The 14,126-nt window shown below is 44.5% G+C and overlaps 6 protein-coding genes across 6 annotated transcripts; 4 read left to right on the top strand and 2 right to left on the bottom strand.

Annotated features, from left to right (window-relative positions):
* Nucleotides 1–514: 514 nt before the first annotated feature.
* PV09_03151 (uncharacterized protein) lies at nucleotides 515–2,321 on the top strand (the record flags this gene model as incomplete). Its single annotated transcript, XM_016356312.1, has 1 exon — nucleotides 515–2,321. The coding sequence occupies one exon, from the start codon at nucleotides 515–517 to the stop codon at nucleotides 2,288–2,290; it is 1,776 nt and encodes a 591-aa protein (XP_016215835.1). The 3' UTR covers nucleotides 2,291–2,321.
* A 978-nt stretch (nucleotides 2,322–3,299) lies between these two features.
* PV09_03150 (uncharacterized protein) lies at nucleotides 3,300–3,762 on the top strand (the record flags this gene model as incomplete). Its single annotated transcript, XM_016356311.1, has 2 exons — nucleotides 3,300–3,450; nucleotides 3,614–3,762. 2 exons carry the CDS (start codon nucleotides 3,300–3,302, stop codon nucleotides 3,760–3,762), a joined length of 300 nt encoding a protein of 99 aa, XP_016215834.1.
* A 73-nt stretch (nucleotides 3,763–3,835) lies between these two features.
* PV09_03149 (uncharacterized protein) lies at nucleotides 3,836–6,130 on the bottom strand (the record flags this gene model as incomplete). Its single annotated transcript, XM_016356310.1, has 1 exon — nucleotides 3,836–6,130. The coding sequence occupies one exon, from the start codon at nucleotides 6,128–6,130 to the stop codon at nucleotides 3,836–3,838; it is 2,295 nt and encodes a 764-aa protein (XP_016215833.1).
* A 418-nt stretch (nucleotides 6,131–6,548) lies between these two features.
* On the top strand, nucleotides 6,549–8,092 carry PV09_03148 (uncharacterized protein). The gene is made up of 4 exons (XM_016356309.1): nucleotides 6,549–6,842; nucleotides 6,906–6,923; nucleotides 6,980–7,737; nucleotides 7,818–8,092. Exons 1-4 carry the CDS (start codon nucleotides 6,719–6,721, stop codon nucleotides 7,968–7,970), a joined length of 1,053 nt encoding a protein of 350 aa, XP_016215832.1. The 5' UTR covers nucleotides 6,549–6,718; the 3' UTR covers nucleotides 7,971–8,092.
* A 2,014-nt stretch (nucleotides 8,093–10,106) lies between these two features.
* Nucleotides 10,107–11,644, top strand: PV09_03147 (uncharacterized protein; the record flags this gene model as incomplete). Its single annotated transcript, XM_016356308.1, has 4 exons — nucleotides 10,107–10,172; nucleotides 10,227–10,265; nucleotides 10,318–11,060; nucleotides 11,124–11,644. 4 exons carry the CDS (start codon nucleotides 10,107–10,109, stop codon nucleotides 11,509–11,511), a joined length of 1,236 nt encoding a protein of 411 aa, XP_016215831.1. The 3' UTR covers nucleotides 11,512–11,644.
* Nucleotides 11,645–12,075: 431 nt separating this feature from the next.
* Nucleotides 12,076–12,873, bottom strand: PV09_03146 (uncharacterized protein; the record flags this gene model as incomplete). The annotated part of the gene is made up of 1 exon (XM_016356307.1): nucleotides 12,076–12,873. The coding sequence occupies one exon, from the start codon at nucleotides 12,871–12,873 to the stop codon at nucleotides 12,076–12,078; it is 798 nt and encodes a 265-aa protein (XP_016215830.1).
* Nucleotides 12,874–14,126: the final 1,253 nt, after the last annotated feature.

The following is a 14,126-nucleotide window of genomic DNA, read 5'->3' as shown; positions in this document are numbered from 1 at the left end:
CATACCGACAGATATACCAGTATATGCCATCTCTTGGATCTGCCCAATAACTCACCAATGGATCCTTGTTCGCTCATAGAACTAATGCTCCACAGGAACATGAACAAATGACTCTCATGGACAGGCAGTTGCACTAATCCAGCCTTGGCTAAAGTCCACATATATAATAGCCTGCAAGGCTGAGACCGTGATGTGATTATTGATCGGGGATGCTCGGTCCGACCTAAACAATCCGACGTTTTACGCGAACAGTAGCACCAGCCTCAATGTCATGGGTGCTGTGGGAAAATGATTTCCGTATGTCAGTTTCAGAGAAGCTACTTGAATCTCCCACTCGCTCCCCGCATCCCCAGCGCTGGTGAAGCGCTTCCACTCCACAATTACGGATAGCGGCATCTCGGAACCTGGCACAAGGATGCAGACTCGGAATTGTTTGGGCACCCTTTAATACATCGGCTTTGGCATCATGAGTGATTCAATTTACCCCTTTTTCACTTGATAATACGCAGGAGATATGGTCCGAGGCGCAAAAACAATATTCGCTGGTGTGGGTGCGCTAGGAGCCTTTCTAGGGGCAAAACAATATTCAGAAAGCCAGCTCAAGAAGAAGAGATGGACGGTTCCAGAGCTCGCAGCAACCGATGCTTCAACGGATGTGCTCATTGTCGGCACAGGTGCTGCAGGGCTTCTGGCCGCGTTAAGAGCGAAGCACCAGGGCCTGAACCCAATGATTGTCGAAAAATCTGCAAAGATCGGAGGCACAACCTCATACTCTGGAGGTGTGATGTGGATCCCTAACAGTGGTTTGAATCTCGGGGTTGAGGACAGCAAAGAGGAAGCACTAACGTATCTGAATGCCATCATTGGAGATGTTGGACCAGCGTCAAGCCAAGCCAGAAGGGTTGCATTTCTCGAGAACGGTCCTAAGATGATCCAGTGGATTGTGAAGGAAGGTCTGAAGCTCAGACCTCTTGTGGGATACCCGGACTACTTTCCAGATAAGCCAGGAGGCAAACCAAACGGTGGTCGAAATGTGGAACCGGGCTTGTTCAATCGCAACGAAGTCGGCGAGTGGGGACAACTGATTGACAAGCAACCAGTCAGACCGCCCATACCCGTTTTCACGTTCGAAGCTGTGAAATTGTTCCGTGCCAAAGTCAGTTGGGATGGTTGGTGGGCTGCAACGAAGGTTCTAACGTATAGAACTGGTTGGGAGAAACTGATGGGCCGCGACCCCGTAACGTTGGGCCAGAGCTTGATCTGTCAGTTGCTGAAGATGAATTTGGAGCAGGGCGTTCCAATTCATCTTCAAACAAGGCTCAAAGACATCATAGTCGAAAATGATCGCATAAAGGGTGCTGTTGTGGAAAAAGATGGAAAAGAGATTACCATAAAGACTGAAAATGTCATCTTAGCTGCAGGAGGCTTTGCAAGAAGCAAAGAACTTCGCACCAAATACCAAAAACAGGTTGGAGAAGCCCTATGGACGAATGCAGTACCGAGTGACACTGGGGATGCCCTGTCTTTGGCCTTGAAGCATGATATAGCCACTGCTTTGTTACATGGTGGGTGGTGGGGTGTCACATTCAGAGAACCTTCAACAGGTACAAATTATTGGAGTCTTTTTGAACGCGGACTGCCGCACAGTATCATCGTCGATTCCAAAGGACAGCGGTACACGAATGAAGCGCAGAGCTACAATGCGATCGGTCTTGAGATCTTGAAACATGATCTTGAAGTTCCTTCTATTCCCTCAACGTTGATCATTGACTCTAACCATAGGAATCGTTATATGTTGACAACTAAGTTCCTTCCCGGATTTACACCTAAAAGCGCAATCGACAGCGGATTCATCACCAAAGCGGATACTATTCAGGACCTTGCAACCCAACTCGGAATCGATGCCGCAGCACTTGAGAAAACGGTGGAAAGATTCAACGGATTCGCCGAGAATGGCAAAGACGAGGATTTCCATCGCGGTGAGTCTGCGTATGACAAGTATTTTGGCGACCCTGCGTACACCAAAAACAGAAATCTGGGTACAATTGCAAAACCTCCTTTCTATGCAGTCAGAGTTTGGCCGGGAGATCTAGGCACCAAGGGCGGCGTGTTGACTGACGAATTTGGGCGCGCATTAAAACAGAACGGGAAAGTTTTGGAGGGACTTTATGCGGTGGGAAATAGCTCAGCAAGCGTCATGGGAAACACGTATCCGGGGGCTGGTGGAACTTTAGGGCCAGCGGTGACTTTTGCTTTCATCGCTGCAGATCATGTTGCGACCCGGAGATGATAGGGCTACGATGCTTCAGGTTCAAATTCTCTAGTGAATGATTCATCAAACGCGGTAACACTTTACGATCAATTGTGATCTTTGTCTATTGTGTCCGGGTGAGTTCCGAAATAACGTGATGGTTTCAAAAGCGTTCCGACAAACTCTCTACTTGCAGCAACGTATGTGTACGAACAAAAGGAGAGAATTTCGATTGAATGGTCTAGCTCACCAGTCCGCGTAATACCACGCCTGATTGACCACTAAAATTTGATTTAGACGACGTAACCACTCACTCTCAGCACTCTATCATCGCACAAACTCATCCGTTCGGCGCTTACTACACCGGATGTCTACTTCTCTCATGCCTGACTCTTCTGCCCTTGAGAGAAAGAATCAAACCGTTTGGGAAGAGAAGCCCAAAAGCTCGATTGCTACCCGGACCAAAAGGCATTTTTCTTTTTGGCGTTCTTTTTGACTCAGCCAAAAAATTCGGCATGATCCTTAGCACAAATGAATACTCTTGAGCTTATTCTTTTCTGCCTCGTTGCTGAAAGCGAAGTCAAGCTATTCTCAATGACAAAGTTAGCTGCGCGCTTGAGAATGAGAGGAGTGGCAGTTCAGAAATATTCACATCAAGCAGCGCCGCAATAATAACACAACCTATTGATACCCAACTTTTGATGTTGGCTGCAAGCGGATAAAATTTGACTGTGACTACCTTTAGCGCACCAATTCCCCAACTTTCAATCTCATTATGAGTTCTGCAAGAAATATTTTGGAATACGGTATCCGCTTGTACGATGGAACTATCAAAGCAGACGCCATTGTTCTGTCGAACGGTTTTCGTGCAAACGCGTTTGTCGACCTGGTGACGATTGCTGGACATGGAGGCAACACACTAATCGAGCATTGTGCTCATGACAATAGTCCGGAGGCGTACAATTGCATAGTTTTGAATGGAATTACTAGTATTTTTTTTTTTACTATTATTCTTGGATAAAATGCAATTGCTGGACACACTTCCGCAATGGTCTCAGAAAATACTGTCAACTTCGCTTCGCGGGAACTTCAAATAGGTAAACGTGGAGATGCTACTCAGGTTAAGATTAAATCCGAAGACGAAAAGATTTACACGACTCAGATCAAAAAGATTTGGAATCGACAGTCTGGAGCTCAGGGTGTGATGGAACGCTAGAGGAAAGGATCAGAGTGGAGTACCACGAGCTATCCATATTCACGAGTAAATTTTTGGTTTTGGATAGATTCTACAACTTAGAGGGGGTTGATACTGTAAAGATTTGAATTTATTTTAAATTTTTTTGGTTTAGATTAAAAATTAAGGTCACTGTTGTGATCCGGCCAAATTAAGAGGTGGAGAAACGGGTCTCATTGGCACGAGAAGCTCTCCATATCGCATTCATGTTGATGGTGATCGTGATCGGGTTGCAGATGAACAACGTTTCAAAGTACCGCTAACAGTCTCGATGTGATAATTTTGAATCAAATCCATATTTTTTTTATGAATTTAGATGGGAGACTTAATGAATTACATACATCTCTGAGTTATGTCATGGCGTGATCGTCTACGGCAATGTTAAATTCATTTTCAGTGAAAAGATTCCAGACATAATCTTCGGTTTGGATGTAATCTTCTTCAAGTCTGAAGTTGCCAAATGACGTTTGAGCTTGATTTTCTTGCATAGAACCATGTTCTGCGCGTCGAAAAACCGGTGCATTATCATGATATGAGGTGATCTCATCGACGAGCCCAAAGCTGGCCTGACCGTAAACTGCCCGGATTTTGAGAACGCGCTCATACATTTTTTCTAGTGTCTGCAAGCAATTTTGAACTAATGTGACCTGTGGTAACCTGTGCAATAATGATATTCGGCACTTTTGCCATGATGAAGCCAAAGTTGATGCACCAACGGAGTCTCGTAATGGTGCACAAGTATCAGCCAGTAGAATAACAAGCGCTGCTGTCCTGATGTAATACATGCTATACCACCAGGCTCCGTACTCAGTAGTTGCAGCGTAGTGCTCAGTAAGGTCAACGAGGTCGACCGCACTTCGCAAACAATTCACAGCACAGCACTGCGCAATTGACGTCTCAAGAGGTATGACTTCTGATCCAAGTTGTCGATTCCGTTTTGAAGAACTTTTTACTTTCTTTGAGGTATATGACCTACAAAAGTGAGTAAAACATGGCCGGTAGAGCAAGATGCGCAGGTGAAGATATCTTGCACGAAGAATGTTTGATTGCTGCGCCAGTTGGGTAGAACGTTGTCGAACTTCTGTACTTTCTTTTGTCCAGCTCAGAGCATCTGGTACTTCTTCGGCAAATTCAGATAGCTCTGCGTCCAGTTCGATAAGTTGATCAATGCTTCCAAGACATCGCTGAAGATCTGGCTTTTCGGTCTCGTTTTCACCGTAAACCTTAGAAAATATTTTGCCGAGAGTTGTGTACAATTTAGCAGCCTGGACAAAAAAGGTGATCGTGGAAATCTGACCCGGAGGCTGTGGAACGTTCTTGTCTAGATATTCGTCATCGATAGCAGCTGGCAATGCGACAGTTGAGCCGTGACGCAACAAGGCTGGCCGGCCCAGTGTTATACTGACAATCAGATCCAAAATTGAACAGCTGTGCCAAATCCTTTTTCTCAATTCTATCTCGACAGGTTCGAAACTGTCTTTTAGTCTGTCTTCAGCAAGATGAAGACCTAAACCTTGGGCCAAACGACACGCAGCACCAATGGCGCTCCAACATCTTGTTGGATAGGTTGTGAATTGGAATACCTGAGCCAACAAGAGAAGAGTTTGAATAACATAAATATTGCCATCCTCAAACATCTCCAGGTCAAATTGGCTTTTTGCCCTCTCTGTCAAGCTGAGTGAAAGTTTAGTCTTTTGGGCAAGGGGCAGATCGGAAAATTGAACACCTAGCACCATCATTGCATTGAGGGCGCAATGAAAAACTGATGACGAGAACCCACAACTCTCAGAACCCCCCAATCCAAGTCGCGGGCAATTTGGTGGCTTGTGGGCCGACGCAGGAGCCCAAAGCTGCTCATATGCAGCCATAAAGGTGGCTCGATGTATGTATGGGTAGACATGGTAAACTTTATTCCAGTATATGTCCAGTAGATGGTCCGCTATTGCTCTGGGCAATAAAGCAAAGATTTCAAGTGAAGCTTGAGATGCAGAATTAGTAGTCTGAGTTTCGTCAAGCTGAGTTCTTTCTCCTTTCGGATTGAACTGAGCAGAGGCCGAAGAATGAGAATTGCGGGAGGTCATGTTGTAAAACAGCTTCACAAAGGACATTGATGAAGAGATTCCATAAAATTTCTCGCCCGTATTTAACGACTCTGAGCAAATGTTGTTACCTCCCATTCCATCGACAGGACTGGAGCTGTCAACAAGTACTGTTCGTGTGGGGGCCGATTCGGAATTTGGCTGATCATTGACAGCAGCAAATACAAGAGCCTCTTCACTGTGTGTATTACTATCAGAATTTTGAGCAGACTCTTGATTTGCAGCGTAGTCTTCGAGATAATTCTGGCCTGGAAACTCTGTGGGGTATGCCCTTCTGGATGCATCCCGCGAATGTCGGATCTCTCCTTCGAGTTCCCCAATCTTAGTCACGAGAGATTCGATGTACTCATTCGTCTCGGCGAAATGTGGATTTGGCAGCCTGTACACGCACCGTTCGCACCGCTGGGCGCAATTTTGGCATTGCGGCTTGATCCCGTCGCATCTGGACTTGCGATTGCGGCAGGATTCGCAAGCTAGGCTGACCTTTCTCCTCTTTGCTACAGATCTAGCTTGACAATCAAGAGGCACTTCAGCAGACATTGACATGCCTAAGAGGTGTTTGCTCGGAAATGAATGCTGACCTATAGAGCAGTATGTGAAGAATCCATAGATTGAGCGCCCAGAGAGTAGAAGGTGCCAAGGTAACCATCAAAATTTGTCAAAGAGTACAGAAAAAGTAACTAGAAGATTTTGATTTAGGTCTGATGTCGGAAGCGATTCGAATTGAGACTGACGCAGACGAAGAACATATGGAAAAGTTCCGGGGGCATGGTCCGGAACCGTCCCGGACAGCCGGGTAAGCTCCGGTGTTATCAACGAGAACTCTTCGATCCATACACGGTATTCGCATCATTGTAGCTCGTTTGCCCACGAACCGAGGTTCGAAACATTATCGAGATCGTTGAGAAGTCCAATGCAAGCTCTGGCCAAATGGCTATGGAAATTTCCAAGGCACTAGATGCCGATTGGGTGCAAAGATGGGCGGAGTAATCGCGTAATCCGCAAATCCCATCCACATAAGAGCAGAGCGACTGCTCCCCAAAATCAAAATGGATGAAATGAGGTTCTCATATCACTTTATTCCAATCTTGTTTCAAGATAACTCAATATAGGAGACACTGGTGGCTTAAGATCATGAATAGGCTTTCAGCAATTAGTTCTTCAGCGCTTCAGCAGATGGTTCTGAAAAAGACAGCACAACCAGCTCTTCTTAAAGTTGATACTCATCACCATTACGTGCCTGATTTCTATGCCAAAGGTACATGAGAAATTAAACATGCTCTTTCGCCTTATAAAAGCCTTCTTGCTAACAAAAGGATAGCCGTGGAAGATGCGGGAGGTATCTGTTCGGCGTCAACGGATTTAGAGCTTAACACTAATCAAGCAAATTGATAGGAGATCCCAGCGGATGGGCAACTCCAAATTGGTCGAAGGAGCATTCGAAGGAGATTATGGAACGGCTTGGAGTCCAGACAGCAATTTTGTCGGTAACAGCACCCGGTGCATGTATTTTGAAGGGACAGAATTCCTACGATCTCGCCAGGAGACTTAATGAATACGGCGCTTCCTTGCGGAATGAATGCCCTGAAAGATTTGGATTTTTTGCGAGTTTGCCAAGTCTTCTTGACACCGAAGCAGCTTTGGCGGAGATTAAGTACGCGATTGATGTTCTGCACGCCGACGGTGTAACTCTCTTCACCAAATACGGTGAAGGCAATGTTTATCTTGGCCACCCTTTACTTCAGCCAATCTGGGCTGAATTAAATCGCCGCGAAGCTGTCGTGTTTGTCCATCCTTCCTCACCCGTCGATACGAACAGAATAAATGCAAAAATGCCACAGCCCATGATTGATTATCCCCACGAAACGACTCGGGCCGCCATGGATATGATCTTAATGGGCACCCGACAAAAATTTCCAAAAACCACGGTCATACTTTCTCATGCCGGTGGCACCCTCCCATACCTCATTAGTCGAGTTATAACTCCGTTGAAACAGGTTCCCGATACAGCAGCCTCGGTCACGCTGGGTACAACATATGATCGGGCGATAGCAGATTTGCGCAGCTTCTACTACGACCTAGCACTCTCATCTTCCAAACATGTGTTAGATATGCTACTGGCAATGGTACCTCACGACCACATTTTATACGGGGTATGTGAAATATTCTTCGAGCATTCTCATTCATGTCGCGATTATTATATTGCGCATTCAACTAACAGCGCTAATCAAAGAGCGATTACCCATATGCACCATTACCAGCATATTCAGCTTTTCGTGACGAACTGGAGAAGTATCCCATGGCCGATGATATACGGAAGGACATATATTCTGCCAATGCGATCAGATTAATCCCTAGACTTTTAAAGCTTAAGCAGAGCATGTAACAGCCCAGAACGCATAAGCTTTAACAAATATACTGAGAAGCAGCTACAATTTGAATTATTCTTTGATACTTTGGTCTTCAGTAAAATGAATGCCTTGTGTACAAAGACACGGTCAATTGCACAGAGGTCAACACAAGGAGTTCAACTTGTGAGTTTTGAACGCTTGCGCCATCAACATTGCGGAAGACTATTTTCTGGGAACTCGATTTTGAATTAAAGCCTTTAATCAAACACCAATAGAACGTTCTCAATCCTTCAATGAATCTATCTTCCGCCAGAAATTTCTCCAAATTTGTTGGTTCAGTCGTTGTGCTCATGTGTCCTGAATGTGTATGACAGTAATAGACTGTATATTAGACAACCTCCATTGCTCAATGTTGCCATGGGACTACAAGATGTAACGAATCACGATCTACTCCCAGTCCATTTCACCAAGACAAAATAATGATGGTAGCTCAGAAACTGCGTCTACAGCCTCGGAGTTACGTTTTATTTTAATAATTTTGTCTCCAGCATGCTCACGCCGCTTATTCTCCCAGCCGATGTACTATTACAAGATCATAATATGTGAGAACCTTAAATATAGATTTAATATTATACATTGTAAAATTGGGATAATATTGAATATTTTTTTTTATAAATTAAGAGACATTATGGTCCCTTCAATTTTAAATAGACTATAGATTAAAAATAATTTTTACGATGTTTTACTAAAATTTTTCCTACATAAAATATTAGGAATAGGAAGCCACTAATGATGATCTTCTTAGTATAGCCTGCAATAGAGCTCAGTTCCATGGTGATGAAGTATGTCGCAGATAGTGACCTAGTGGAATACCGCACCAACGATATGTCCTTATTTCCTCACTCAAGAAATTTGGGTATTCGAAGCTCAAGTCGCAGCTTGCCCGTCCTTTTGATTGTGTGGATTCTTGACGAAGATGTAAAATTTAGCTTTCAAGGCAGCGAGGGCTGACTTGCAAGGTATTTGACGAAACAAGACATCATCAAAGAGAACTATGATGCATCTCGTAATACCCTAGGCGACCACTGGAGCTCGCTGTATCCTCGTTTTCAAACGCTTGATGATAGCCAAAATGATACGGTGCTTGAGTTCTTCTAGATTTCGACTACTCTTTGGCAAGATATTAGTGGTCTCCATCGCGAATTGGAGCCTATGCAGCTAAATTCATGCGTAGAACAGAAGCTTGTCTTTCTGGAAAAGGTAATCGGATATTTCTGTGCCAATAACAGCACTGATGATCGCTTTATCAATATTCTTCCGTTTTCCGACACTCTGCAGTGACAACAATGCCTCGGACGCAAATACTCATTAATGCAGACTACGATATTTTTCTCTTCCACACATTGAGAATACATCACTTTCGATGGTCAATCTTGGACCCCGCAATGGAGACACCTGCTGACATCCGAAACTCACTTCGAAACTTGCTTGCCATTTTTCAGAGGACGTTCTCTTTAGGCAGTAACGAGCTTCGTGATAAATTGCAATGGCCGCTTTTCTTGACTGGAATTGAAACAGATGGCCCCATATATAGGGATTGGATCCTTTACAGCAACAAGCACTTGAAGCGTAGACTCTTTGTATGGCTAAAATTAGGGACTAGTCAATACCAGTCTAAAATTCTCTTTATTGGATCTGAATATGATTCTTGCGAGTACTGCTGCCGCCCAAGAGATTACGAATGCTTAGCTTAAAAGTGGATTCAATGTGCAAAACTCCATGATAGAACCTTGTGACATTTATGCAAGATTAAACTCAAGAATAACTACGCCTCCACTAAGTACAATTTCGTAGGTCGGCATCATTCCTTCATTGAATCGTTCTCCGGTTGAATGATTTGTTGACGTCTCGCGCAGAAACTTGAAAACCGTGAATAAGGAGAAGCACGGCAGCCCTCACTACGGTCGCCAGTTCTGACCAATCGGAAGCGTACTTTGAAGTCACGAATGGTTTCGCTTTCCATTAGAGAATCATGACGATCACAGGCGGGATCACAGGCGGGGTCAACCGTGTTTAATGCGCAGGCAAAATAGTATCTTAGATCCTGCGAATAATCTCAAATTTAACTCCCGCCCTCTGTTGCCCTTTGAATTGAAAGCTCCTTGGCCATCATGCAGCAAGTAATTGTCGACTCTATCCGTGAATCGGACAAAGATTTACGTGATATCAATCATAAGGTCGATACGTCTATAAGCAAACTTACGGACAAGTCCTGCCTAACAGCCACGTAGATTCACAGCAACCCTGAGCTGGGCTACAAAGAGTTTCTGGTGAAATTGACTTCTTGAAGACAGCGACAAAAATACTGACGTCGTTCTGCAGGCTCACGATAATATTGTTGCTCTCTTGAAGTCCAAAGGTATTGAGGTGACACCTCATGCTTATGGTCTAGAAACATCATTCGAGGCTACCTTCGGTCGTGGTGGCCGCCTTGTCGTCTTCAATGTTGAGTACGATGCGCTTCCCGAGATCGGGCACGCTTGTGGGCACAACTTAATAGCTACCTGCTCACTTGCCGCCTTTCTGGGTGTTGTTGGTGTGATGAAACAAAACCAACATGTTGCTGGTAGAGTACGTGTGCTAGGCACACCGGCTGAAGAAGGAGGAGGCGGCAAGATAAAACTTATTGATCGAGGAGCATATCATGGTGTTGACGCTTGTCTCATGGCACATCCCATGTCTGGTGCCATGTTCCCTCCTCAGTTGAAAAACATCGCCGGTATCGCTTATGGTTCTTGTGTTGCTAGCGCCAAGTTTCGGGCAACGTTTTCTGGAAAGCCGGCACATGCTGCTGCCGCGCCTCATGAAGGGATCAATGCTCTAGATGCTGCAGTTCTTGCATATAATGGAATTTCAATGCTAAGGCAACAGTGTCGCCCTTCGCAGAGAATCCATGGGATTATTCTGGAAGGAGGCGAGAAGCCAAATGTCATTCCGTCCCGATCACAAATGGAATATAATGTCCGCAGAGACACACTAAAGGAAACAAAAGAATTACAAAAAAGGGTGATGCAATGCTTTGAGGGCGCAGCTGTGGCGACAGGATGCCGATTAAATTTCGAAGAGTAAGTCGTTCCACCCGCCGTACGTACCTGTTCGTTGGGATTTAAGAACTAATCGAGAGCAAGAACAAACAACTATGCTGAACTGATCCCAAACCGAACCCTTTGCGCAGCCTATTCCGACTATATGCTAGAACTATCTTCTCCACAGCTTCCATTTGATACTTCATGCGATATTCTGGAAAGTCAGCCGCCGAAAGGTTCGTACTCTACAGACCAGGGCAACGTAACGCAGGTTTGCCCTGGTATTCATCCAATCTATAGCATTCCAGTAGACGGTGGTGCTGCCAACCATACTAAAGAATTCACTGCTGCTGCCGGGACAGAGGAAGCGTATCAACGCACCATCAATGCAGCAAAAGGGATGGCTGCAACTGCTTGGAAAGTGTTAACGGATGACGCATTTGCTGATGAGGTTCGAAAGGAATTCGAGAGATGGAGAGCAAGCAATTAAGTAGAATATCTGTCACTCTACCTAAGCGTATCATGCTTGCATTTGAGTTTTGAAGAATGCCAATAAGGTCTTTTGAATTGAATCAGCTAAAAAAAATAATGCGAAGTATTCAAGCAAACAAATGTAAAACCGTAAGAACAAAATTAAAAAAAAAAAAAAAAAAAAAAAAAAAAAAACGCCGCGATGCTGAGAGAAAGCTGTGTGGAAATAATCATAGGAAAGGTAACTTGAACTCTAGTGTAACGTTTCGTGAGAAAATTTGAGCATAGCCTTAGCTTTCCCAAAGGTCCATGCTTCTAAATATACAGAAAGACAGATTCAAGTTCTTTTTCAGAGTCTTGTGCGAGTATTAAAAGAAGAGCAGAGCAAATATTCCATTATTCAAATGGTGAATTTTCTGCATGACGCATACATCAAGCTGAATGTTTGAAGAGATACCCCATTTGACAACAATTTTTAAGTCAAATCAACGGGGATGTCGAATCTAAACTCGAAATTCTGTAAATGCTGAGTCTCCAGAAAACAAATTAGATTCATGTGATGTTAACGTAGAGAATCACAATTTCAATGAGAAAGTTTCGACAACTCAGTTTCGCTACAGTCCTTACAGCTGTTTTGGTGAGCCTTAAAAACTTCCACAGTCTCCAGGTCAGCGTTTGGGTGCTTTAACGCTGAAATACTATCCACGTTAAAGACGGTAACGAAATGTGGTATTTCCTCTTTTTCTGTCGCATCTCTTACACAAAAGTCTTTGATGGCTTTCGATGCAGACTTGATACCTGGGACTCCCAGCTTTGAAATTTCAACAAGCTGATTCAGCACGATGAATTCGAGCTCCAGTTTGAATGCGTACACCCAGGAGTTCAGGAACAACTTCAAGGTATTGTAGCCGAGAAAATCGATGACTATGATAGCGATATCCAAGACCAACACAACAATCTGAACGAGGAAGAGGAGAATCATGGTTCGAGTCGTGGTTCTGGGATTCTCGAGTCCGAATCGGGCTTTGAGATACTGATACGTAGACCATATGTATATGAACGAGATCAAAGTTTCTTGAGCAAAAAGAGAGAGGATGGTGATTCGCTCCATTGGATGAAAAACATCATTCCAACGAGCTTTCCCGGCCAAATCTTTTTTCGCCGACAATGCTGCCATTCCTATGGAAAGAGCCGCCATGAATGGTTCCATGATGGTGGTATTGAAAATGATGATGTACAGTATCCATCTCCGAGTCTCGAGAATTAGGTTTAAGCGCGAATACAGTGTTAGCCCAAAGCCAGTGACCATGCACATCCAACCTCCTTGGGCCATTAGTTGCACAACGAGCCATGGAGTCCCTGAGACCAGATAATGAAGCATCTCGGCTATAGCACGAATTGTAAGGCCCCTTGATGTAGTTAGCTTTAAGTAACCATATATAAGCTACCATTGTCTTTGCTCAAGTGGTTAAGGGGAAGACTCCTTCATGTGAATCCTCTTAGGCTCGCCAGCAGAGCTCAATCCGTTGTGGTACATTAGAATAAACCCTTCAAAACGTGTCAATATTTCGCGCAAGATCTCTGTTATTTTACCACTTACTACCAGGTTGTGACAAGTATAGCCCAAAAGTATAGCCCTCGGAAGCGTTTGAACGTCACAAATAGTCGCAAGGTCAAAGGAATGCTTGACCACACAGCGACAGACGTGAATGCAATGAAAACGCTTCAGTAAATAATTAACCTCGTGTGATGGAACAGAACAGAAAACACTTGCCCTAATGCTTGGGTAGTGCCCCAGGTAAGGTCTGTAACTGCCATAGTAGTCCAGGTTGAAATGGATTGAATCTCAGTTGTTCAAAACAAATCCTGGATTTGTACTCTTATCTACCGTAGAAGTATCGAGCAAAAGATAGAGACTCCAGAGAGAAAGTCAGACGATGAAGATGAGCTCAGCAAGGACGAGAGAAATCCTAGGTTTATTTATCCATGTCGCCATGGACTATCTTCGCATAAAACTTATATGGATGCAGCATGGTCTACAGTTTGAGCTGGCTAGTACGCCTGAGTCAACCCGCTATGCGTCTAGTAAAGGTTTCCAAGAGCTCCTTTTAACAACTTCTGCATAGCTTGACCGTACGCTGAGCACGAATGGGGCCCCTAAAGCGGCAGTCCTTGAGATAAAGCTGGTGCTTACTTCATCTTTGACTATACCACAACTAGATAATAATGCTCGCATTTTGAGTTAAACGTCAGTGTTGGCATTCCGTTTCCGAAGCTGCGCTGCACATATGCAATACCCTTGTTCCTTGTGCATTTCTGCAAGCTGCACAGAGTGTATCTGTCTGTGTAGCGCTTTAAGACTCTGTTCCAGGCGAAACTGTACGAAGGAGCACTCGTCCGTTGTTCAGTATTGTGTTCAAGCTTGCGAGACTTTGAGGCGTCATTTGTTCCAACTGCCTCTCCGAACCCCCAGATAGATAGGATAAAAGCAGGTGTTCGAAAGTATCCCGGTAGCACGTGCAGTTGAAGAAACAGTTTTTTTGATACTGAGCCCACCTCATCAGGAGGACTTTTCTGATGCAGATGACCTTGCGAGCGGAGCAGCGCTGGTCCCATGTTTCGCTTTGCCGCTTC

Source organism: Verruconis gallopava (assembly GCF_000836295.1).
Source record: "Verruconis gallopava strain CBS 43764 unplaced genomic scaffold supercont1.8, whole genome shotgun sequence".
In the NCBI taxonomy this organism is placed as follows: Eukaryota; Fungi; Ascomycota; class Dothideomycetes; order Venturiales; family Sympoventuriaceae; genus Verruconis; species Verruconis gallopava.
Note: the sequence above shows the minus strand (reverse complement) of the source record. Positions and strands in the feature narration are given on the sequence as shown.